The sequence below is a fragment of the Trichomycterus rosablanca genome, chromosome 17 (assembly GCF_030014385.1).
Source record: "Trichomycterus rosablanca isolate fTriRos1 chromosome 17, fTriRos1.hap1, whole genome shotgun sequence".
In the NCBI taxonomy this organism is placed as follows: Eukaryota; Metazoa; Chordata; class Actinopteri; order Siluriformes; family Trichomycteridae; genus Trichomycterus; species Trichomycterus rosablanca.
In genome coordinates this window covers 7,337,695-7,362,409 of record NC_086004.1, presented here as the reverse complement: position 1 = coordinate 7,362,409, position 24,715 = coordinate 7,337,695, and the positions used below count along the sequence as shown (strand labels likewise).

The 24,715-nt window shown below is 41.0% G+C and overlaps 1 protein-coding gene across 1 annotated transcript in view; it reads right to left on the bottom strand.

Annotated features, from left to right (window-relative positions):
- The window catches only part of eml6 (EMAP like 6), a 37,043-nt gene that overhangs the window by 10,941 nt on the left and 1,387 nt on the right, over nt 1-24,715 (bottom strand). Inside the window, exons 3-28 of the mRNA XM_063012338.1 lie at nt 22,124-22,283; nt 21,924-22,022; nt 21,583-21,651; nt 20,155-20,340; nt 19,793-19,928; nt 17,972-18,173; nt 17,749-17,886; nt 17,062-17,318; nt 16,701-16,910; nt 16,407-16,574; nt 12,152-12,258; nt 11,768-11,868; nt 9,266-9,452; nt 8,344-8,449; nt 8,159-8,252; nt 7,936-8,036; nt 7,655-7,857; nt 7,453-7,564; nt 6,813-6,940; nt 6,206-6,347; nt 5,951-6,103; nt 5,731-5,862; nt 5,458-5,546; nt 5,214-5,381; nt 264-465; nt 53-179 (exon numbers count right to left, since the gene is read on the bottom strand). Coding sequence (XP_062868408.1) covers nt 53-179; nt 264-465; nt 5,214-5,381; nt 5,458-5,546; nt 5,731-5,862; nt 5,951-6,103; nt 6,206-6,347; nt 6,813-6,940; nt 7,453-7,564; nt 7,655-7,857; nt 7,936-8,036; nt 8,159-8,252; nt 8,344-8,449; nt 9,266-9,452; nt 11,768-11,868; nt 12,152-12,258; nt 16,407-16,574; nt 16,701-16,910; nt 17,062-17,318; nt 17,749-17,886; nt 17,972-18,173; nt 19,793-19,928; nt 20,155-20,340; nt 21,583-21,651; nt 21,924-22,022; nt 22,124-22,283 — 3,777 coding nt within the window. The remainder of the gene's footprint in view (nt 1-52; nt 180-263; nt 466-5,213; nt 5,382-5,457; nt 5,547-5,730; nt 5,863-5,950; nt 6,104-6,205; nt 6,348-6,812; nt 6,941-7,452; nt 7,565-7,654; nt 7,858-7,935; nt 8,037-8,158; nt 8,253-8,343; nt 8,450-9,265; nt 9,453-11,767; nt 11,869-12,151; nt 12,259-16,406; nt 16,575-16,700; nt 16,911-17,061; nt 17,319-17,748; nt 17,887-17,971; nt 18,174-19,792; nt 19,929-20,154; nt 20,341-21,582; nt 21,652-21,923; nt 22,023-22,123; nt 22,284-24,715) is intronic.

The following is a 24,715-nucleotide window of genomic DNA, read 5'->3' as shown; positions in this document are numbered from 1 at the left end:
CTAAAATGCTCTAATGTAGACTGATGAGCTGTACTGTATCTCTAAACCTTACCTCTCATCCACTATAATCTCCTTCTGCTGTTGGTGTGGTTTAACTCCGGTCATCTCTCTAATGCTGACCGCATAGATTTTAGCAGTGTAATCTACGATCTTCTCTCTCGCCACGTCGCTGTCATATCCTGCTTACACATCACACAAAAGTATTTCTTCAGTTTTAGTGTATTTACTATCAGCAAGTCTTTGCTTACTGCTCGGTAACACACCTCCATCTTCGTCCGCATCATCATCGGACTCCTCGCTGTCCACCGCTTTGCTCTCACGCGGCCCGATCCCCTCTCTCGTCCAGATCATCAGCGCGGTGTCAGCCCCGCCCACTGACAGCAGCATGGTATCGTCGTTGGACCATCGGACATTCGTCACGTTGGCACTGTGGCCCAGGTACTTCTTAAACTTGGCAAACTGACCCTATAAAATGCAGATAAGACGATGTTTACCATTCACTTATTTTGATACAGATGAATGGGTGCCTTTTGATGTTAAAATGTATTCAGTCCCTCAAACATTCTCTTAGTTTACAGGTATAATAATGTCCATCAAAGTAATTAAAAATCAATAAAAAAAACACTTTAGGATGTAATTATTAAGCACCGGCAAAGGATGTCATCTCAAAGGCACTAAACATACACTATATGATCAAAAGTATGTGGACACCTGACCATATGCTTGTTAGAAACCCCATTCTAAAAACATCTCCCTTCACCAACGACTTGTGTCTACAACTCATCTGTGTCTCTGATAAGATGATGCTATGTCGATACAAAACTGATTATAAAAGGCAATTGCAGTGTATTAATACAATAATAAAACTAATTTCTTACCAACAAATATACTAGCATGGTCAGGAGGCAAAATGTTATTAAGTAAAATGTGTAAATGAATTCTATGGGTGTGCTTTTGATGGTTTATGTTGGCCATTAGCTTAGCTTGCTAACTGTGACACAGACGGGCAAGACAGGTTACTAACAAACGAAGCTTTGTGTACGTGATTTGTCCCCCAGGTTAATTTATGAAGATTTAATTGTTTTTATGAAGCTAAGTTAGCTACAGCCAAAATGCAAAGTCATAATTAAATTGCAAACCAAAGGACAATGGTAAACTATTTCTACCTAAAATCTCAGCCAGCCCACACCCGATTTACAAAGTGATGCGTTTCTGGTGTGACTGATCCATGGCTGTTATATATATACAGTGTATCACAAAAGTGAGTACACCCCTCACATTTCTGCAAATATTTCATTATATCTTTTCATGGGACAACACTATAGACATGAAACTTGGATATAACTTAGAGTAGTCAGTGTACAGCTTGTATAGCAGTGTAGATTTACTGTCTTCTGAAAATAACTCAACACACAGCCATTAATGTCTAAATAGCTGGCAACATAAGTGAGTACACCCCACAGTGAACATGTCCAAATTGTGCCCAAATGTGTCGTTGTCCCTCCCTGGTGTCATGTGTCAAGGTCCCAGGTGTAAATGGGGAGCAGGGCTGTTAAATTTTGTGTTTTGGGTACAATTCTCTCATACTGGCCACTGGATATTCAACATGGCACCTCATGGCAAAGAACTCTCTGAGGATGTGAGAAATAGAATTGTTGCTCTCCACAAAGATGGCCTGGGCTATAAGAAGATTGCTAACACCCTGAAACTGAGCTACATCATGGTGGCCAAGGTCATACAGCGGTTTTCCAGGACAGGTTCCACCCGGAACAGGCTTCGCCAGGGTCGACCAAAGAAGTTGAGTCCACGTGTTCGGCGTCATATCCAGAGGTTGGCTTTAAAAAATAGACACATGAGTGCTGCCAGCATTGCTGCAGAGGTTGAAGACGTGGGAGGTCAGCCTGTCAGTGCTCAGACCATACGCCGCACACTGCATCAACTCGGTCTGCATGGTCGTCATCCCAGAAGGAAGCTGACGCACAAGAAAGCCTGCAAACAGTTTGCTGAAGACAAGCAGTCCAAGAACATGGATTACTGGAATGCCCTGTGGTCTGACGAGACCAAGATAAACTTGTTTGGCTCAGATGGTGTCCAGCATGTGTGGCGGCGCCCTGGTGAGAAGTACCGAGACAACTGTATCTTGCCTACAGTCAAGCATGGTGGTGGTAGCATCGTGGTCTTGGGCTGCATGAGTGTTGCTGGCACTGGGGAGCTGCAGTTCATTGAGGGAAACATGAATTCCAACATGTACTGTGACATTCTGAAACAGAGCATGATCCCCTCCCTTCGAAAACTGGGCCTCATGGCAGTTTTCCAACAGGATAACGACCCCAAACACAACCTCCAAGATGACAACTGCCTTGCTGAGGAAGCTGAAGGTAAAGGTGATGGACTAAACCCAATTGAGCACCTGTGGCGCATCCTCAAGTGGAAGGTGGAGGAGTTCAAGGTGTCTAACATCCACCAGCTCCGTGATGTCATCATGGAGGAGTGGAAGAGGATTCCAGTAGCAACCTGTGCAGCTCTGGTGAATTCCATGCCCAGGAGGGTTAAGGCAGTGCTGGATAATAATGGTGATCACACAAAATATTGACACTTTGGGCACAATTTGGGCATGTTCACTGTGGGGTGTACTCACTTATGTTGCCAGCCATTTAGACATCAATGGCTGTGTGTTGAGTTATTTTCAGAAGACAGTAAATCTACACTGCTATACAAGTTGTACACTGACTTCTCTAAGTTATATCCAAGTTTCATGTCTATAGTGTTGTCCCATGAAAAGATATAATGAAATATTTGCAGAAATGTGAGGGGTGCACTTACTTTTGTGATACACTGTATATATATATATATATATATATACTGTATATACTGTATATATATATACTGTATATATATATATATATATATATATATATATATATATATATATATATATATACGTATATATATATTGGGGACAATTGTTGACAACATGCTGAGATTTTCTTCCAACACAGAGGAGATACTAAAGAAATGCCATCAGAGACAGTACTTACTCAGGAAGTTAAAATCATTTGGAACTAGTAAGGACACTCTTACCACTTTCTATTATACTTTTATTGAAAATATAATAACCTTCTCTTTCACATGCTGGTTTCACTCCATCACTCTCCAGAACAGAAACCGTCTGTTGAATGTGGTTAAAGTATGCTCAAAGATCATTGAACAACCTATTCGTTCTCTTACCACCTTATGTGATCAGCAGACTGTGAAGGCAGCTCGCAGGATTTTACAGGACCCCTCTCATATTCTGTTTTCTGAGTTTAAATGGCTTCCCTCAAGACGCAGACTCCGTTGTCCACACTGCAGGACGCAGAGGAGGAAGATAACCTTCCTCCCCAGGGCAGTTCAGCTCTTAAATGCTGAACACTGACCAGTCATAAGCGCTGATGCGGCTACATGAAGTACAACTTTTTAATAATGCATGCACTTTATAATTCATCTATGAGTTTGTATATGTTCTTATTTGTGAACGCTGTTTGTTGTATTGTGTGCTGTTATGTGTCTTGAGAGTTGTGTGTGCTCTTAAGCTACCTTTATGCTCTTTAAATTGCCCCTCGGGGACAAATAAAGTAATCTGAATCTGAATCTGAATCTGAATCTGTATATATACAGGGGTTGGACAAAATAACTGAAACACCTGGTTTTAGACCACAATAATTTATTAGTATGGTGTAGGGCCTCCTTTTGCGGCCAATACAGCGTCAATTCGTCTTGGAAATGACATATACAAGTCCTGCACAGTGGTCAGAGGGATTTTAAGCCATTCTTCTTGCAGGATAGTGGCCAGGTCACTACGTGATGCTGGTGGAGGAAAACGTTTCCTGACTCGCTTCTCCAAAACACCCCAAAGTGGCTCAATAATATTTAGATCTGGTGACTGTGCAGGCCATGGGAGATGTTCAACTTCACTTTCATGTTCATCAAACCAATCTTTCACCAGTCTTGCTGTGTGTATTGGTGCATTGTCATCCTGATACACGGCACCGCCATTGGATGCACATGGTCCTCCAGAATGGTTCGGTAGTCCTTGGCAGTGACGCGCCCATCTAGCACAAGTATTGGGCCAAGGGAATGCCATGATATGGCAGCCCAAACCATCACTGATCCACCCCCATGGGTGGTAAGCTTCTTTGGGGCTTCTCCACACCGTAACTCTCCCGGATGTGGGGAAAACAGTAAAGGTGGACTCATCAGAGAACAATACATGTTTCACATTGTCCACAGCCCAAGATTTGCGCTCCTTGCACCATTGAAACCGACGTTTGGCATTGGCACGAGTGACCAAAGGTTTGGCTATAGCAGCCCGGCCGTGTATATTGACCCTGTGGAGCTCCCGACGGACAGTTCTGGTGGAAACAGGAGAGTTGAGGTGCACATTTAATTCTGCCGTGATTTGGGCAGCCGTGGTTTTATGTTTTTTGGATACAATCCGGGTTAGCACCCGAACATCCCTTTCAGACAGCTTCCTCTTGCGTCCACAGTTAATCCTGTTGGATGTGGTTTGTCCTTCTTGGTGGTATGCTGACATTACCCTGGATACCGTGGCTCTTGATACATCACAAAGACTTGCTGTCTTGGTCACAGATGCGCCAGCAAGACGTGCACCAACAATTTGTCCTCTTTTGAACTCTGGTATGTCACCCATAATGTTGTGTGCATTGCAATATTTTGAGCAAAACTGTGCTCTTACCCTGCTAATTGAACCTTCACACTCTGCTCTTACTGGTGCAATGTGCAATTAATGAAGATTGGCCACCAGACTGGTCCAATTTAGCCATGAAACCTCCCACACTAAAATGACAGGTGTTTCAGTTATTTTGTCCAACCCCTGTATATATATATATATATTGTGGCGCCGGCGAGTAGGAAGGAGAGCGTCGGGGCCGCGAGTGAGCTGAGTGGCAGTTCGCTCAGTGGTTTAGGACAGACACTCATTCATACACACATACATTCATACAACAGACAAACATAGAAGCTGCCTATCCAGCCCTCACCGTAGCCACCCCAGCCCCAACACTGGGCTACACGGTCACGGTAAGCACGGACAGCATGGCCGCAAGGGCTTCTGGGTAAAGCCCGTGGCGGCCCCCTAGCAGTGACGCTACAATATATATACAGTATATATACCACAGGACCAGTCACTTAAAATTTTGACATGTGTACTTTACCTTACAGGGAAAGCTAAAGAGTTTGATAAAGCCGAAATCGTCTCCTGTAGCCAGCAGCTTTCTGTCTTTGGTAAGTGAAGAGGCATTGATGAAGCTAAACGTATTCCAGATTCCCTCACATGTAGATCCCAGGACAGACGTCCACGTAGCCCATTCCACCTTCTCAAACTGTACACACAGATGCATAGTTTAAATGTTTTTGTTTCATATTGAGATACCCATGCATTTACAGTTTCTCCTGTACCTCAGCAGCTGAGATGTTCTGTCTACGTCCACGAGGAGCTTCAAAGAATAACTGCTCTTTGGCACCAGTGTTTACTTGCAGCAATTTACCTGCAATTGTAACAGATAAACACATGATGTTTTCTATGCTATAATATAATTAATTCATTAGTCATAAATAATCTGCTTATGTATGGATGATGTTGAAAAAGAAAGATACTGATACCAGAAAATAGTGAATGAGGAACAGTGGGTGGGTATATTTGTGTATATATTTTGTGTATATTATGTTTACCGCGGGTATCCCAGTCGATATGGGTGATGTAGTTGGTCATTCCTTTACAGATGCCTACTCTTTTACTGGTCAGTACATTGTAAATGTCTACAAACGAATCATGCGAGGCCACAGCTAGGTACTTTCCAGCATCTGAAACAAATAAAATTTAAAAAAAAATTTAATATTTAAAATTAAATCAGTTAATATTATTAGTTAACATAAAATATTTTCATACTACCTTGAGAGAACTTGAGGTCAGAGATGATCTCCTTCCTGTGGTGAAAGGTCACCATGTCCTCCAAAGTGTCTGCATTCACCACCAGGAAGCTTCCATCATTCAGACCCACAGATAAGGCTTTCCCATCCGGGGAAAAGGCACAGCATCTACCACCTATTCTCACACAGGTCAAATACATTTTAAATTAATTAGATTTTTAATGTGGATGATGTTTAGAGGTTTGGAGGATAAGTAAAGCGTGAAATGGAGAATCACCTTTCTTAAGTTTGCGGACAGCTACCATTCTATGGTTGGCGGATAGCTCCCAAATTCTGAGGGTTTTATCTTCACTCACAGTGGCACATATAGGCAGCAAAGGGTGTGCAGCAAGACCCCATACTTCTCCCTCCATATGACCCTTCACACACAGATAAAGACGTTCATTAATTTAAATGTGAGGTGGTGTCAGTTAATTCTTTTTATTGTTAGACTTAGTTTATAGACTGCTTTTTTGTTGTTGTGCTTCATAACCCCATAACACCTCAGCCGTAGCTAATGGATAGATGACCATATGGCTGTTCCCATTAACGTTCCCATTAAGGCAAATTTATTTGAATGGCACTTTTCACAATAGTCACTGTCTCAAACCAAAACCCCCCTGTTGAGCAAACCAGGGGCGACAGTGGCAAGGAAAAACTCCCTTAAAATTATGAGGAAGAAACCTGGAGTGGACAGTCATAACAGGTCATCCATATTCTGACATAGCAAAGCAACCTCACACAATCACTACATGTTATTAATGTACAATTCATGTTGGATTACTTATATATCTGGGTTAAATCTTTAAGTATGTTTCTTGTTAGGATGCTGTACATACACCTACCTGAACTAGTAGAGTCATAGGGCCACTTTTGTCAATCTCCAGGATTTCTCCATTCTTGGTACCTACCAGGATGTGTCCATGGCCCAGAGAGATAGCCCGTATTGAGGGGTTATCCTCCAGCAGCAGGCCTGCACACACAACACAAACATAACACAGCAGCTTCATTAATCCCATCATTAACTCACTCAGAAAGCTTAGTATCGTTTTATGCCTGCAAAATGCTCAAAATAAGATTGAAAAGTTTATAGAGTATATAACTTACACTGTTTAAAATGTTCCACAATAAGCAAGTGAATTGGTATCTGGTAAAAGCATTATGACTGGTTATAAAAGGAAGATCCACCAAAGATGCAGTGTTTGCAAGCAGAGATGGGTTGCTGATCATCAGTTTGTGCCACAATTGTCAGTGTGAAAAAAAAACATTTCTTAATGCAAGACTGCAAATAATTTACTTCTTTTACCATCTACTGTAAATAATATTGTGAAAAGATTCAGGAAACCAGGAGAAATCTACTAGAAAACTAGATGCATTAACTGTGTCAACAAGCGACTGATTTGCTGTACAATAAAGGGTTTGCTTGTGTCAATGCAACATCCACTGCTGAGTAGTGTACGTAACACATAGTGATATGATAGGTACCTTTGGAAGAAGGAGAGAGCGCAGCCCTTTTGATGGCATAGGTCTTCAAACACCTCTCAAACATATCGTCCCACAGCTCCACTATTCCATCCTTCCCTCCAGTTACAAACCCCTGCAGAGATAAAATTCATTATATAAATTGTGCAAATGTCTGGTACTGAAAAAAAAACTAATCTATTAGTTTGACACTGGTAATGCATACCTTGTCCAGTGAGCACATGGTAAACACTGGGCCGTCGTGAGCTTTGAGAGTCTTTATCAGTGTTGTGTCTTTCCAGATGTAAACATCGCCTGTGGTGGCACCAGAGAACACCAGGTCCTCGGAGCGTCCATAGCACACTGACATCATGGTCTCCTGCTTGCCCAGGTTTCCAAATATCCCTCTCTTAAATGTCAAGCCTCCACCTGGATTAGAAAGTTGCTGTTTACGACTTTGTGGTTGTGTACATGGATCAGAATTCTCAGACGCTGTGCATCCAGTACCTGTGTGCAGCCAGAACTTTATGTGCTTCACACCCACTGTGACAAGCTTGTCCATGCGGAATGGATTTCCCTTCACCACGAAGATTTTGTCTTTGTGGCCTCTACATAAAGAAACACAAACAAGGCACAGAGTTTCATTTCCTATAGGCTCTGTGTTCTTTTTCTTCATAAATATCTTTCCATAGTATCTAGTCCTGTTCATAGTGCTGCTGAGTGGTTTTACCTTGCCTTGGCCAGCTTCTCACCCTTCTTCCAGTCCCACATCACTATGGAATGGCCTTCATCAATCCCCACAGACACCAGGCTCTTTCCATCCGCTATTTTCACACAAAACAGCAAAGTTAGAAAGTAACACATGTTTTTCTTTGTATTTCTCATTGCTGGTGCATTATGAGTGAAAAGTAAGACCTGTAAACTCCAGTGCACACACTCCTTTCTGATGATGGCCTCTCAGCAAGGACAAACACTTCAGAGTCTGTACGTCCCAAACATGAATGGCTGGGTCTCGGCCCACCTGAACAGTTGTAGACAGATACACACATTAAGATTTGACATGAACATTCGACTGCAGCCAATGGGGAGGGGGAAAGAGGGTTGGGGTCAGATTGACTCTAGAAAAAAACCCTTCTGTCTCTAGAAAACCTTTTAGTTGTAACTTGACAATGAATTGATAGATCCATTGAAAAGTAAAGGTGAAGAGGATTTGTGAAAGCAGTCACTAGTAAATATAAAAGTATACAAACAAATTATCAGGAAATTATTTTATATACTAATTATTTCCAACACCGAACCTTTTTGCTAGCAAAGATGGGTTGTATATCATTAATTTGTGCCAACATTTGTGAGAGAATTTCCCAATGCAAGATTGCAAATAATTTAGTTCTTTCACCATCTACTGTAAATAATATTGTAAAGAGATTCAGGGAATCCAGAGAATTCACAGTCCATATAAGGCATATTGTGTAAATAAATAATGTAACTTTAATCAGGAAAAAATAATCAACCTTCACCCTGGAGTTAAACATAAAGGTAAACACCTGCTCCCACAAACACACATGAATTTCATTTAAACCTGGTTTTGGGAGGCAAAAGCAATTACATGCAAGATCAGCCATTGCTTATTTCTCTAACTTTAGTAAAATCAGAAGAATATGTAACAAGCCACCTTTTTAATAACTCTGCCCTATCTTCCCTAACATTTTACACAATTCTCCTTTATATGCATTAGTATTTAGGTTAAAATGTTGCCGATTTTTACATAATATAAAATAATTCTTGAGCAAATCATATCAGCCCATCGGTACGGTAGTAAAAAGGTGGTGTAACCGACCTGTCCAGTAGCTACATAGTCTTTTAGTGGATGTGCAGTGAGGCTCAAGATGTCATCATCATGACCGAGGTAAAAGCGCTGGCTGTGCTGCTGTCTGTTATAAACCACAACTACAGCCGCTATGTGATAAACCACCTCACCGGTCTGTGTGTAGAACAGATTATTTCTGCAGTCACAACCCCTGTACCTGCATGGAAGATAAAAGGTTTAGGTACACAGTAATAGCCATTTATTTCAAACCATAATACTACAGCATGCTTACCAGAACACCAGCATATATTATTTTTATTTATCAATTAATTTTTACAAAGCTTCAAGCGTCAATGTAAGATTTTTCAGGGTGTTGCTAGGAAATGATCATATTCAAATTTATAATCCAGTATATGGACACTACATTATGATTATGTTTCAACCACAACCATTGCTTATAGGTGTATAATATCAATTGAATTAAATATTTTATATGCATCCAGCTTTAGGATAGGCCCTTTCCTGTTCCTGTTCCATGAGGTCAAGGTCCATAAAGACATGGTTTAAAGATTTTGGTGTAAACAAATTTCAGTGTCCTACACAAAGCCCTAAACTCAACACCGCCGAACACCTCAGAGATGAATTAAAATGTCATTTGTAATCCAGGCCAACTAGTCCAAAAACATTACTGAACGTTACAAATGCTATTTTAAAAGAATAGGCACAAAATCTTGTGGAAAGCACTACCAAATTAGTGGAGCTGCTATAGCTGAAAAAGGGGCAACTTCATATCAATGCTTATGGTTTTGGTATAATAACAGTTCATGGTCAGGTGTCCACATATTTTTGGCCATATACAGTGTATCACAAAAGTGAGTACACCCCTCACATTTCTGCAGATATTTAAGTATATCTTTTCATGGGACAACACTGACAAAATGACACTTTGACACAATGAAAAGTAGTCTGTGTGCAGCTTATATAACAGTGTAAATTTATTCTTCCCTCAAAATAACTCAATATACAGCCATTAATGTCTAAACCACCGGCAACAAAAGTGAGTACACCCCTAAGAGACTACACCCCTAAATGTCCAAATTGAGCACTGCTTGTCATTTTCCCTCCAAAATGTCATGTGATTTGTTAGTGTTACTAGGTCTCAGGTGTGCATAGGGAGCAGGTGTGTTCAATTTAGTAGTACAGCTCTCACACTCTCTCATACTGGTCACTGAAAGTTCCAACATGGCACCTCATGGCAAAGAACTCTCTGAGGATCCTAAAAGACGAATTGTTGCGCTACATGAAGATGGCCAAGGCTACAAGAAGATGGCCAACACCCTGAAACTAGGCTGCAGCACAGTGGCCAAGATCATCCAGTGTTTTAAAAGAGCAGGGTCCACTCAGAACAGACCTCGCGTTGGTCGTCCAAAGAAGCTGAGTGCACGTGCTCAGCGTCACATCCAACTGCTGTCTTTGAAAGATAGGCGCAGGAGTGCTGTCAGCATTGCTGCAGAGATTGAAAAGGTGGGGGGTCAGCCTGTCAGTGCTCAGACCATACGCCGCACACTACATCAAATTGGTCTGCATGGCTGTCACCCCAGAAGGAAGCCTCTTCTGAAGTCTCTACACAAGAAAGCCCGCAAACAGTTTGCTGAAGACATGTCAACAAAGGACATGGATTACTGGAACCATGTCCTATGGTCTGATGAGACCAAGATTAATTTGTTTGGTTCAGATGGTCTCTAGCATGTGTGGCGGCAATCAGGTGAGGAGTACAAAGATAAGTGTGTCATGCCTACAGTCAAGCATGGTGGTGGGAATGCCATGGTCTGGGGCTGCATGAGTGCAGCAGGTGTTGGGGAGTTACATTTCATTGAGGGACACATGAACTCCAATATGTACTGTGAAATACTGAAGCAGAGCATGATCCCCTCCCTCCAGAAACTGGGTCGCAGGGCAGTGTTCCAGCATGATAATGACCCCAAACACACCTCTAAGACGACCACTGCTTTATTGAAGAGGCTGAGGGTAAAGGTGATGGACTGGCCAAGCATGTCTCCAGACCTAAACCCAATAGAACATCTTTGGGGCATCCTCAAGCGGAAGGTGGAGGAGCGCAAAGTCTCGAATATCCGCCAGCTCCGTGATGTCGTCATGGAGGAGTGGAAAAGCATTCCAGTGGCAACCTGTGAAGCTCTGGTAAACTCCATGCCCAGGAGAGTTAAGGCAGTTCTGGGAAATAATGGTGGCCACACAAAATATTGACACTTCAGGAACTTTCACTAAGGCGTGTACTCACTTTTGTTGCCGGTGGTTTAGACATTAATGGCTGTATATTGAGTTATTTTGAGGGAAGAATAAATTTACACTGTTATATAAGCTGCACACAGACTACTTTTCATTGTGTCAAAGTGTCATTTTGTCAGTGTTGTCCCATGAAAAGATATACTTAAATATCTGCAGAAATGTGAGGGGTGTACTCACTTTTGTGATACACTGTAGTGTGCTTTTTATGCTATCAAATTTGTTTACCCATGCACAAATTGCAGTCGGAGTCCTTCATCTGGAGCTTTCTGCCTTTTCAAAGAGCCCACTAGCTTCCTCTTGAGCTGAGGCAGATCCTCCTTATAAACCTGAGGCAGAGTAAATGAGAATTGGTTTTACACACACACACACACACACACACACACACACACACACACACACACACACACACACACACTACGACTGCGTAAATGGCAGCTTTGTGGTTAAGGCAGATTGGTCAGTGAGCTGTAAAAATAATGAGAGCTGAAGGCTTTATCTCTGAGGCACAAGCAGCCACCGGCACTCTGGGAATAAAATGTTCTGCTTTGTATGCACAACTAATGAAAGTGATGTTTGAAGGTGTCGTGCAGTAGAAGCTCTGAATCTTGCCTGTCGTTCATAGTTCATCTGAGCTTCCTGTTCAATGTCTGAATCCAGCTCAGGAACATCAGAGAGGTCTGAGTCTGACTCGCCGCTGTTGGAATCAGCATATCCTTCTGTGGACAAAACAAGATGTTTATGCAGTGGTGTGAAAGAGGGAATGTAGACATATCCAATTCCCTGACTGTAACTTCTTCTGTCATTGCAGACCTTCACCCTGACTGAGGAGAGCCACAGATCATCATGTGCACTCTGAGATTTCCAAATTGTTTGCACATGTGGGCGGCACATGTGGGCGGCACGGTGCCTTAGTGGGTAGCACTGTCGCCTCACAGCAAGAAGGTCCTGGGTTCGATCCCCAGGTGGGGCGGTCCGGGTCCTGTCTGTGTGGAGTTTGCATGTTCTCCCCGTGTCCGCGTGGGTTTCCTCCGGGTGCTACGGTTTCCTCCCACAGTCCAAAGACACGCAAGAGAGGTGAATTGGAGATACAAAATTGTCCATGACTGTGTTTGAGGCCCACATGTGAAAGGCCTACACATACTTGAGGGCACACTCTGGATCTAGTTATTTCTAAAGGTCTTAACATTTCTTCTGTTATGGTCAAGGACTTGGCCCTCTCTGATCATTTTTGTGTCTTCTTTGAAATGCTGATCACTCCAGATGCTCAAACTAGCTCTGTTTCTGTTAAGAAAAGGTACATAAATGAAAGTACTAGTTCTCAGTTTATGGAGGCCATAGCTATATCACCAACTTTAATTGCAGAGTCAGTTGATGAACTCCTGGATAACTTTAACGTGAAAATATTGACTGTCATAGATGTGGTTGCCCCGGTAAAAGTCATGAAAACGTTGAGCAAACAGAAAGCACCATGGCGTAACACAATGATGGTAATAGCTCTGAAAAGAGAATGCAGGAGAGCTGAACGTAAGTGGAGAAAAACTAAACTTCAAATCCACTATGATCTCTATAAGCAAAGCCTTTGTAGTTTTAACTCGGAGTTATGCAGGGCTAGACAGCTGCACTTCTCTTAGATCATTAACAGGAACATCAACAACACCCGCACTCTATTAAACGTGGTCGACAAGCTTACAAATCCTCCAAAACGGATCACGCCAGAACTTCTGTCCATAGAGAAATGTAATGAATTTGCTCATTTCTTCTGTGAAAAAATCAAAACTATTAGACTGACCATCAATGCCACTCAGTCAAACGATGAAACCATGCTGCCCCTACAGACACCTAAAAATAACATGACTATTATGTCACAATTTAATACAATAGACCAAAAAACACTGGAGAAAACAGTTCAGCATCTTAAATCATCGACATGTTGTCTCGACATACTGCCATCTGAATTTTTTAAAACTATTTTTAACTCTGTAAAAACTGATTTGCAACAAATAGTTAATGGCTCACTAGAATCAGGCGTTTTCCCAAAGTCACTGAAAACAGCTGCCATTAAGCCACTCCTAAAAAAGAGAACTCTGGATGCGTCTGTGTTAAACAACTACAGGCCGGTCTCAAATCTTCCTTTCATAGCTAAGATCATTGAGAAAGTTGTTTACAATCAAGTCAGCAGTTTTTTTGAATTCCAGTGGTTATTTTGACAAATTTCAGTCAGGCTTTCGAGCTCACCACAGCACTGAAACGGCTCTCATAAAAGTGTTAAATGATCTACGGCTGAATACTGACTCGGGTAAAATATCAGTTCTGGTTTTACTGGATCTTAGTGCTGCCTTTGACACTGTAGATCATAGAATACTGCTGGATAGGTTGGAAAACTGGGTTGGACTTTCCGGAACAGTCCTTAATTGGTTCAGGTCTTATTTAGAAGACCGGAGTTACTTCGTCACTATTGGCAGCTGTGAATCTGACAGGGTGGCTATGACATGTGGAATCCCCCAGGGATCAGTTCTCGGACCTCTTCTGTTCAATCTTTATATGCTGCCATTAGGCCAAATGCTACAGGCTAACAACATTGATTACCATAGTTATGCAGATGACACACAGATATATCTGGCTCTCTCACCAGATGATTACAGCCCAATAGATTCACTGTGTCAGTGTCTGGAGGACATCTATAACTGGATGAGCCAGAATTTTTTTACAGTTAAATAAGGACAAAACAGAGATTGTTGTGTTTGGCAGCAAAGAAAAGAGGACCAGTGTCAGTGAACACCTCAGTTCCCGGGCTCTAAAAACCAAAGACCAAGTCCGAAATCTTGCCGTTCTAATAGACTCAGATCTCACATTCACCAGCCATATTAAAACCATCACCAAAACAGCCTTCTACCATCTTAGAAATATAGCCAAAATCAAGGGTCTAGTGTGCCAACAAGACCTAGAGAAGCTGATCCATGCTTTTATCTCCAGTAGGGTGGACTATTGTAATGGTCTCTTAACTGGACTTCCCAAAAAGACCATTAAACAGTTACAGCTCATTCAGAACGCTGCTGCTAGAGTTTTAACTAAGACGAAGAGAACTGAGCACATCACTCCAGTTCTAAAATCTCTACACTGGCTTCCGGTTAGTTACAGAATAGAATTTAAAGTGCTGCTACTGGTCTATAAATCACTGAATGGGTTCGGTCCAGAATACATCTCAGAAATGTTTAGAGAATATAAACCCAGTAGATCTCTTAGATCCATGGACTCAGGTCAGCTAGTTGAGCCCAGAGTCCAAACTAAACATGGTGAAGCAGCATTTAGCTGTTGGGCTGCATATAACTGGAACAGACTGCCAGGAGATATTAGATGTTCCTTAAATGTAGAAATCTTTAAATCCAGGTTAAAAACTTTTCTTTTTTCTTGTGCCTATGATTGAGCTTGAAATTTTTGCTATTACCCTCATTTTACCATATTTCTTTTAGTTTTTCATGCTCTTCTAAATTGTAGTGTATATTTTACTATATTTTCTTTTAGTTTTCATGTTCTTAATTTTTTATCTCTCTTGTTTTAATTTCATATTCCCTAAATTGTAGGTTATATTTTACAATATTTTCTTTAAATTTTTTATGTCCTTAATTTTTTATCTCTCTTGTTTGAATTTCATGTTGTCTTAATTGTAACTAAATGTTTGCAAGAAGTCTTTCTGAGGTTCTAGATCTCAGGAATGTTTTAATGCTTTTAATTATTTTTTCCTTATGTAAAGCACTTTGAATTGCCACTGTGTATGAAAGGTGCTATACAAATAAACTTGCCTTGCCTTGCCTTGATATAACCTTGTGAACTGATGAACCTTGTGTAATGAGTGACTACCGTGTCTGTCATGAATGTAACCGAAGTGTAAAACATGATTAAAATCCTAATAAACGAACAAACAAACTTTGCACATGCCAGAGAGCAGTATTGCGTACAGAGTATGCTTTACGTGAACCAAACATCACTTGTGCAGGCACCTCGACAAGCCAGCAGAGGATGCAATAGCAGCAGTTAACTGTTTAAATCAGACACACTGCTAATTGTCTGTAATTACTCATTTTAGGTGTTTCCATGGCACATTTCGAAGCAGAGGTGGGCTTGAACATTAAACCTCTATGCCACCCAAGTACCACGAACAGGTGATCTTACATGTTGTCTTTACTCATCCACCACTTATGCCTGGACCTCCAAACAGCAGAGGTCACTGTTAGAGAGGCAAATGTGTCTGTTAAGATCCCAACCTTGCTGTAGGCATCCCTAAAACTTAAACTCAGGTCTCTGCAGTAGTAAGCAAAGATAATGGACTTCTCTGCCACTTTAGTGGCCCATTTGTTTTTATTATTTAATAAACTTCGAGCACACTTTCAATTTACACACATCTGGCTGTCGGAGGGAGGGCAGGTTGGAAGGGTCTTTTCCTGCTGCCGCTGCAATATGTGATCTTTGAGACTGCTCAGTGTGCCTGTGTGAGTCGGGGGGGTCACATTGAGCCTAGCGTGACTCTCTGTACGCAATACGGCTCTGTATGGGAACCCTACACTGGCAGATGAAAAGAAGTGGCCACAGATTGGTCACATGTCAGAAGAGGGCATGTGGTGATACAGCTCTCCTTAATTGGGGGGTTCAAAATCATACATGTGATTCTTCTTTTTTTTTGTTACAAAGGGTCAGCAATCCTATTTTTAAATTCATAACAGTCATTAGCTTTTCACTTCTGATTTGACATAATGTAATGTAGTATTTTATTTTGTGTTTTATATTGTGTACTGTTTTATTTTGTGTTTTATATTGTGTACTGTTTTATTTTGTGTTTTATATTGTGTACTGAGATCAATAAAATCACCTTGTAAAAGAGGCTCCAGTACACCATTCATTACCCCCTCAGGCAGAAACCTCCACTGGAACACAGAGTGATCGGCTCCGCCTGTGCTCACCACCCACTGCAAGTCATGTGACCAGTGCACATTGGTCACATGTGCAGAATGACCTATGTATTTCTTAAATTTGGCAGCTGCAAATTGAAACACAGAGGATGCTTATAAGATTAGAAGCAAAAGCTGTAAGGAAATAAGCAGACCTGTATTTGTGATGATGTCTTTTTTACATTTGCTGTTAATAAAATGAGCTCTAACAAGACCTTTTTTAAGACAAGGAAACCGAAAGAGCTTGACAAGGCCAAAGTCGTCCCCCGTCACCAGCACCGCATTGCTGTAGTTAGCATCGACAGAGTTGATGTCATTGACATTGGAGTACTTGGGCCAGATCCCATTGACCTCTGGTCCTAACACACTGGTCCACGTCATCCAGTGAATCCCTTTGGCTTCCTCCTTGGGAAGGAATTTCCCAGCTATGAAAAAATATTAAACATATTAAAAATATATGACATATGGTTTATTCAGTATTGTTATTTGGTCAGCTGGTAGTGTTTCACAGCACTGGACACAAGAACAAGAACTCCTATCCTACACACAAAAAAATGTTATCTGTAGCAAGTATACCTGGCATCCTGTAGAAGAGTCTCTCCCCGGCACCATCGTTGGTCTGCAGGAAGCGGCTGTCCACAGACCAGTCCAGATGAGTGATGAAGCAAGTGGATTTGTTGCACTCACCCACTTTTTTATAGCGCTGGGCAACGGCGTAGATGTCCACCAGGCCGTCGTTGGAGCCCACTGCAAGGTAGCCGCTGTCGGGGGAGAACTTTAGCTCATGAATGACCTCCTTCCTGTCTTTGATATGCACCACCTCTGTCATGTCTCTGAGACACAGGAAGAGCATAAATTTAATTAAAATGTTTGTTATGACAAGTGGTGTTAAGATTTATTTGTACAATATTCACATTTTCAATCTAAAAACACAAATACATGAATGAAGAAATAACACATGTTGATACTACCAGGGGAAGAAGTCATGTGACCAGATGGGTCATATTTTACCATGTTCTTGCCAAGTGGGAAATTGTGGTGCAGGCCTGAGTGATTGACCCCAACACTGAGGGGTCAACAAAATCTCAGGACACCATCGATTTCAGAACAAACAAAGAATCTTTGAAGTCCTGACAAGTAGTAGGGTTATAATGGTGATACCACAAAACTCTAAACATACCAATACAAACATTTGTCCATACAATGACAAGCTCATAAAGCAAATACTTCATATTAGCATATGAAAGACTTCCTCTTGGTTACCTGACTCTGAGTACAGTGAAGGAGCCGTCCTTCATCCCCAGAGCAAGCTGAGAACCGTCGTTGTTAAAGCACACACTGCGAACAGCTTCCTCCATGTTACACCGAGCAATAAGTGTGTGATCCACCAGGCTCCATAGTCTGAGGTGTAGATGAGAATAGATTTTAAAATTGGCATACTAAAACGTACACATTAGTAATTTAAACATTAATCTAGCACACTGACCGGACAGATCGGTCATCACTGCCAGTTACTGCGATTGGCTGTTTGGGGTGAAGATCCAGAGCCCAGAGCTCACCCTCCGAGTGACCCTGCATGACCAACACAGGTTTATCCCTGTCCCGTACCATCACCTCGAAAATCTCGCTGTCCTGAGTCCCGGCCAGGATCCGATCAGCCTTCCAGCACACGCTCCGGATGGACAGACCTGAGAAGGGATTACAGAAGTGTCTGCAGCAGAGTAGAGTACTGGAGTATTTGGTTTTCCGTCATTCTAAGATCTTGAAACTGATCTCAGCCTGTGGTACAGAATTAAATTTAGGATTTTCATGCACTTTATGTGCATCATGTAGTTCCTGCTCCACCACCAACTTGAAGAAGTGTAATATCAAGTCAGACACTTTAGTCAATTCCATTTTTGTCAGCCCAGCATGAACATGGAAGCATGAAACAACCATAACAACACAGAGTGCAAATTAGCATCTAGCAAAGTGCAATTCAGCGAGCTTGAAATATGACAGTGCAGGGAAACAAATTAAAGCATGCATGAGAGAAGTTGAAGGAAGGAAACTGCTGCAATAAAACAGCTGATCCATCTGTACCTAGCAATTACTCATAGTTTTAGACGCTTGAGTTTGGATAGAGAGGGGGAGCGCTCAGTAATTACACACTAAAATCACTGGTACTAAGAGGCAATCTAACTAGAAATCATTACGCTATTTCCATATTGGATCTGGTTTATCTTTAGATCCTCTTCAGATCCAGACATGGTTGGATTAACTAGACTGTGTATTGAAACTTTTATTATGTAATTTTAAATACGATTTACTAGTGACTAACATGAGCCACCTGAGTTTTCTGATGTTCCACAGGAACAGTGCAGGCTTATGTCCCTGTGTGGCTAACATCCTTTTTCTAAGCAAGCACATTGAGTGTGACGTCCCCTACCCTGACCAATGCTCTCATCTAACTGATCTTTTGTCATTATTTTAGTCACTGCTTATTTTAGTTATTATCTTTTTTTATCTTTTTGTTTGTGGCTCTTTAACCTCAGTATTGTTCTACCTTGGTTATGCATCCTGCAATAGGCTTCATATCTCACAACCTCACAGGTGTGGGGCTTCACCTGGCACAATTCACTAGAACAATTACCTAGAACAATACAGATCCTGCCTTGCCCTGCCCCATTGGAGAATAAGGCAGTGAAGCCGGTATTTAAACATCTTTCACAACTGCAGCAAATTAATGCTGATGAGGTGCAGACACTGCCTGATTAAAGGAACCACCACTGTCAGTTATCTGCAACTCCATGCCTTTTGGTGGGCATACTTGCATGGATGATTCTGTAACCAACACCACTTGCTGATCTCTATGACAGTTTTTCAGCAGTTGAGTTGGAATTTTGAGGGTCCAGACTGCTCCTGAGCCACCAGGATGTTTAATGGGAATGCAGTATTTTTGTTGGTTTTGTATAATGTTTATATATATATATAAATAATATAAATAATAATATATTAACAAAATATCAGAGGAATGAAGAAGAATATAAAATTTTCAGTTATTAGCAGGCACATCAGCTGACTTACGTTTTTCCCTATTAAAATTACTTATTTTCTTTTAATTCTTGCATTACTAAATAATATTATTTATGTGGGGATCTGAAGTAGGATGATACACAGAAATATATGAAATATAAGGATGTGAAATGGTCATGTGAGCAGAAATTCTTGTGTAAATCTGTAATCAACTTCTGTGGAAACAATATTTCTAGCAAAATCTAAGTATAACTTGGATAAACAACAGAACCATAGTTAATTCACGGTTTACCTTTATATCCTTGCTCAGCCTCCCTGAGGTCTATCTTGGTGATGGGTTTGAAGTCTGTGTCCCAGAGTCTAACACAGCCGTCCCGACCGCCGGTGGCGAAACCCTCCTCACACGCATGCATACTGAAGATCCCAGCCTAAGCAGTTCAATTCAGTAAATTGGTTAACTGATTAATCGAATAAGCAACTGTTTTTTTTTAACTATTGGATAATTTGATCCCTTAATTAATCAAGAAACATTTGACATAAGGTGCAAAATAATGTTTAGTTCCAATCTTAAGTTCCAATAATGTTTTATATAACTGTATATGGAAACTTCTATGTTATGGAGTTGTGGACAGTGTAAAGTGTTAGTCTACGCACCCCATGAGCAGCCTGAATGGTGCGCGTGAGGTTCAGTCCCTTCCACACATAGATGTCTCCATTTAGAGCGCCCGAGTATGTCACTTCGTCTTTTGCCGTGGCCAAACACAGAATGGTCTGCAGATCTCCCGTCTTTCCAAAGATTCCTCTTTTGGGTGTCAGTGCATTTCCACATAATGTCCAAAACTACAACAGAGAAGGAAACTGTTTAAAAGGCTTTCTTATCAGGAACAGTTCTTAATTAGATTTCTCTAGAGGCGTTTATTCAAAGTCAAACTGAATTAAGTGTCGACTTGAATTGAGAAATGCTCTGTCAAAACTCGCAGTCTAAAACGTTTATCTAAAGGGGACAGGATCGATAATTAAGGTAATTAGATTCCATTTCTTCTGTCAGCTTTTACCAACAGTAATGAATTTTATACAAGAGACAAAAAGACCACCACTGAGCTAAACCAAACAGTAAGAATCCTCTTTCATGGAATCCAGCTTTTCAAAACTCAGATTGACACCAATTTTTATTATGTTGGTTTAGTTGGTGTTCTCTGGGTCATTATCTTGCTAAGATAAAGGCAGTTCATTCTTAGTTTAAGATATGTGGCAGAGGAAAGAACCATTCATTTGTATGTACCAAAGATTATTCATTTTTTAATCTGTCCTGACCAGTGCCTGTTTCTTAAATCCATCTTCACAACATGATGCTACCACCACTTTGTTTTAAACTGAGACGATGTTACATTTAACATTTTTTGACATTTTGCAGGCCTTTTTTGTCCAAAGCAACTTACAGTTGTGACAGTTTATAATCTAAGCAATTGTGGGTTTAGGACCTTGCTCAAGACCCCAACAGTGGCATTAAACCAGCAACTTTCTGATTACTAATCCAGTACCTTAACCACTAGGCTACAACTGCCTTATTGTTACCTGTCTAATGTGACTTATTACATTTACAAACTCAAGTTAAATAATTCCATTCAGTCATATCAGACCACTAGATTGTCTTTCAATTTATTGAGAGGTTGTTTAAGTAATGTTTTAAAAGCAAGACTATTGGCGTCTATTAGATTCTGGTATAACACCTTGCACGGGGCTAATTCATGCTTTTTGGGATGAGCTACAGCCACCGACATCTTTAGCTCACAGATTTGACTCACATTTAACCAAATTTCCCCTCTAGTTTGTTGAAAAGTGGTGAGACCTAAATAGTGTAGCTGTAGTTTTATGTTACTCTTTCCTCTCAATTACTAGCATTCTTGTCTATTTTTCATAATAGATGCTGCTCAGATGACAAGTGAGACAGATGTGAAATGTTTTTTAAGGAACTGTATATAGATGGTCTTCAATTTCTCAGATTTTTCCACATGGCCTTTACAGAGCTGCTAAGTTCAAAATAAATAGCATTTTGGAGAAAAGAGAGCAAAGTCGACTCACTTTGATGTGCTTTACTCCACAGCTCACTAGCCTGTGAGGCAGGTAGGGATCCCAGGAGATGTCAAAGATCTGCAAAAGCAAAGCAGACAGGCAGGAAAAGACGGTGAGACTGGATATCAAATTAGATCAAACCAGATCTTCACCTGCAGGTTCAGATAAAGGTGAAATGCTGACAGTGGACCATACAAGATAAATCTGATCAAGTAGAATAGAAGAAATCTGATTTGAGGACACTCAAGTCTAACAGAATAGCTACCACGAGTTTAAATGTCAGCACAATTTCTGCCAACCTGGACATTTCAAGGCAATTTAATAACAACAGTGGCTCACCCTGGACTTACCCTATCAGAATGTCCTGTAGCGGTGGCTAGCACGCGTCCTTTCTTACAGTCCCACACACACACTGTGTTTTTGGCATCAAGACCTACAGACACCAATCGCTGTAAACAAGAAGGACACATCTCAGCCATTATTAAACAGCTCACAGGTTAAAATCAGTCTTTATAATGCCTCAAATTTTACTGATGGACAGACTACTCACCTGACCATCAGCATCAAAGGCTAAACAGGCCACACCATGTGTGTGCATGTCTCTTAGGATGGATACTGTGGTCAGTGTGTACGAGTCCCACACACAGATAAACGGATCCTTTCCGACCTGTCCGGTGGCCACCTGGATCTTATCAGGGTGCAAAGCAAGACTGCAAAGAAGAAACAGGAGCAGCCTTTTGAAACTGTGTCATTACTGTTAGTGTGGCTGTACCATAAGAAAACAATGTACTGTCCACTGTTTGGCCAAAGGTAGACAAACATATACACATTGGGACATTCATTTACTGTCTGTTTTACCACTGCTTTATCCTATTCAGGGTCGCAGTGGGCAGAATTCACTGGGCAAAAGGCAGGAAATACCCTGGACAGGTCACCAGTCCATCACAGGGCAAAGACCCACTTGGACACAGGAAGAAAATGCAGACTCCACACAGAAAGGACCCGGACCGCTCCACCTGGGAATCAAGCCCAGGACCTTCTTGCTGTGAGGAGACAGTGCTACCCACCAAGCCACTGTGTCACACCATATTAGGACATACCTTCTAATTTTTTTATTTATGTGCTTTAGCCACAACAATTGGCATCTGCTGTAATAAATCAATTTTATTAATTTTATAGATATTTTATATACCGTCCCAACTTTTTTCCACAACTTGAATTTGTAGAACTGGACAAAAATGTTTAGAGTTAGAAAAAATATATTACATTTCTGTCACTATAAATAAATCGTCTTCAGGAAGTCCAGCTATTGTTAATGAGCACCACAACCATGTCCGCAGTCAAGGTGCAGAGCAACAAGTCGTTTGATGTCTGCTCGGGTTTCTAGAGGTCAACTGTAAAGGTGAAGCTCAGAGTGTTCGTGGTTAAGATGACAGCAGTCTGACACTACACAGATGGGGTTTAACTTACACAACCCAGACTTAGTTTCAAAATTCAATGGCCCTCCTGTTTTCCTTGTACTTAAATAAGAGTCTCTGCAAACTTAAAAGATCTAAACACTGTAAAGATTTGTTACAGATTTTGGCGTAACGGTGGGTGGAAACAAAGTTCTACAAGTGCGGTATTTAATGCAGATGGATTCCTATAAGCTAATTTACACTTTCTAAAGGAACAGCTCAAAGAAACAGCAGTAATTGGAACAAGCCACATTTCAAGCTGCACCATACCATACTAAACAGAATGTCTGATAGTGCACCACAATAGTAAAGTTACACTTTAAGTAATTACACACTCAGCTCAATTAATCATGTCTGTACCAAAAATTTATTCTGGGCTTCTTGTGTGGAGGGCGTCGTTATTGCAGGATTGTGTTCACACAACTACTGACATGGAATGTGCAAGGAATCTTTGTAAAATGGGAGATCAAGGTTAACCTCTATATTATTCTAATTATTGTTTATTTTTATTATATACTGCATGAAGAAAATATTAGATCTGCGAGAAATGCTCAGGATGCTCAGGTCAGTACCAGCCTGTCCAGGCAGACATCCCAAGGTCCTGATTCAGGTCTGAAATACATCAGTGTATCATGATTTATTACACTTTTTTCGGGGTTGCAGCAGGTCAAGTTCCATTAGGAAACACTGGGTGCAAAGCAAGAATACCCTGGACAGGGCACCAATCAACCACAGTGACAATATGAGAAATCCCAAATTCCTTTTAAACTGAGCAACAGGCTTAATCCTGTACAATTTTAATGGGGCCATTAAAAAGCTAACCTCGCTGCAGGCTACAGGATAAACTGGGTTAATACACTTCCCCATGAGACTGTCTGCGTATGTCATAGCCAAGGGAAGATTTGTAACTCTGTGTGTGTGTGCTGGTTTTAGCTTGTTTGTACAACCTGACCTACCACATGGGTATTGTGTCCACGGATGCAGTGTGTTCTGAATGACTATCTGTATGGTTTAAAGAGGCAGTGGTAAAATGTAGCCTAAAATCTGTCAAGATGAAGCAGATTTGAGAGAATTACAGGGGGCTAACACAGTGGAAAAACATGGCTAACAATATACTAATTTTCATTAGGAATACAAACCCTGTTAGCACTTGTTGATCTACAGTAAGAGACTAGAATACACAATGTGTGTTAATCTTCTTCTAGTCTTTTATCAGTCGACACTTTCTGATCACAGGATGCTGTTGGCTTTATATTTTCTTCTCCCATTGACATCAAAATCTCAACAAGACTGATGTGCTTACTACACTTATACAAGTACAACACAAGTCATGCTATTACCATGTTACTGTCATTGCAGTGTTGAGAAACACCCAAATAACATTTGGTCAGTAGGGGACCTATAGGTGTCACTTTCAGTAAATAAATGGAGTACAGGAAGTGACAAAATGTATAGAGCAACAGATCATTGTATATCCACAAAGGTCAGCTGTAGGATTGTTGTAACTTATGAAATGATTAATAGATAGACCTATCAGATAGATAGGTGTACCTAAGAAAGCGCCTGTTGAGTGTATAAGTCAAAGAAGATGTTGCACATGGACATTTAAAAAGCAGGAGCATAGGCTTTAAGCCCACAGCAATGTAAAGCTTGCTTGATGGTGGACAGTGTCTACCATGTTTCCA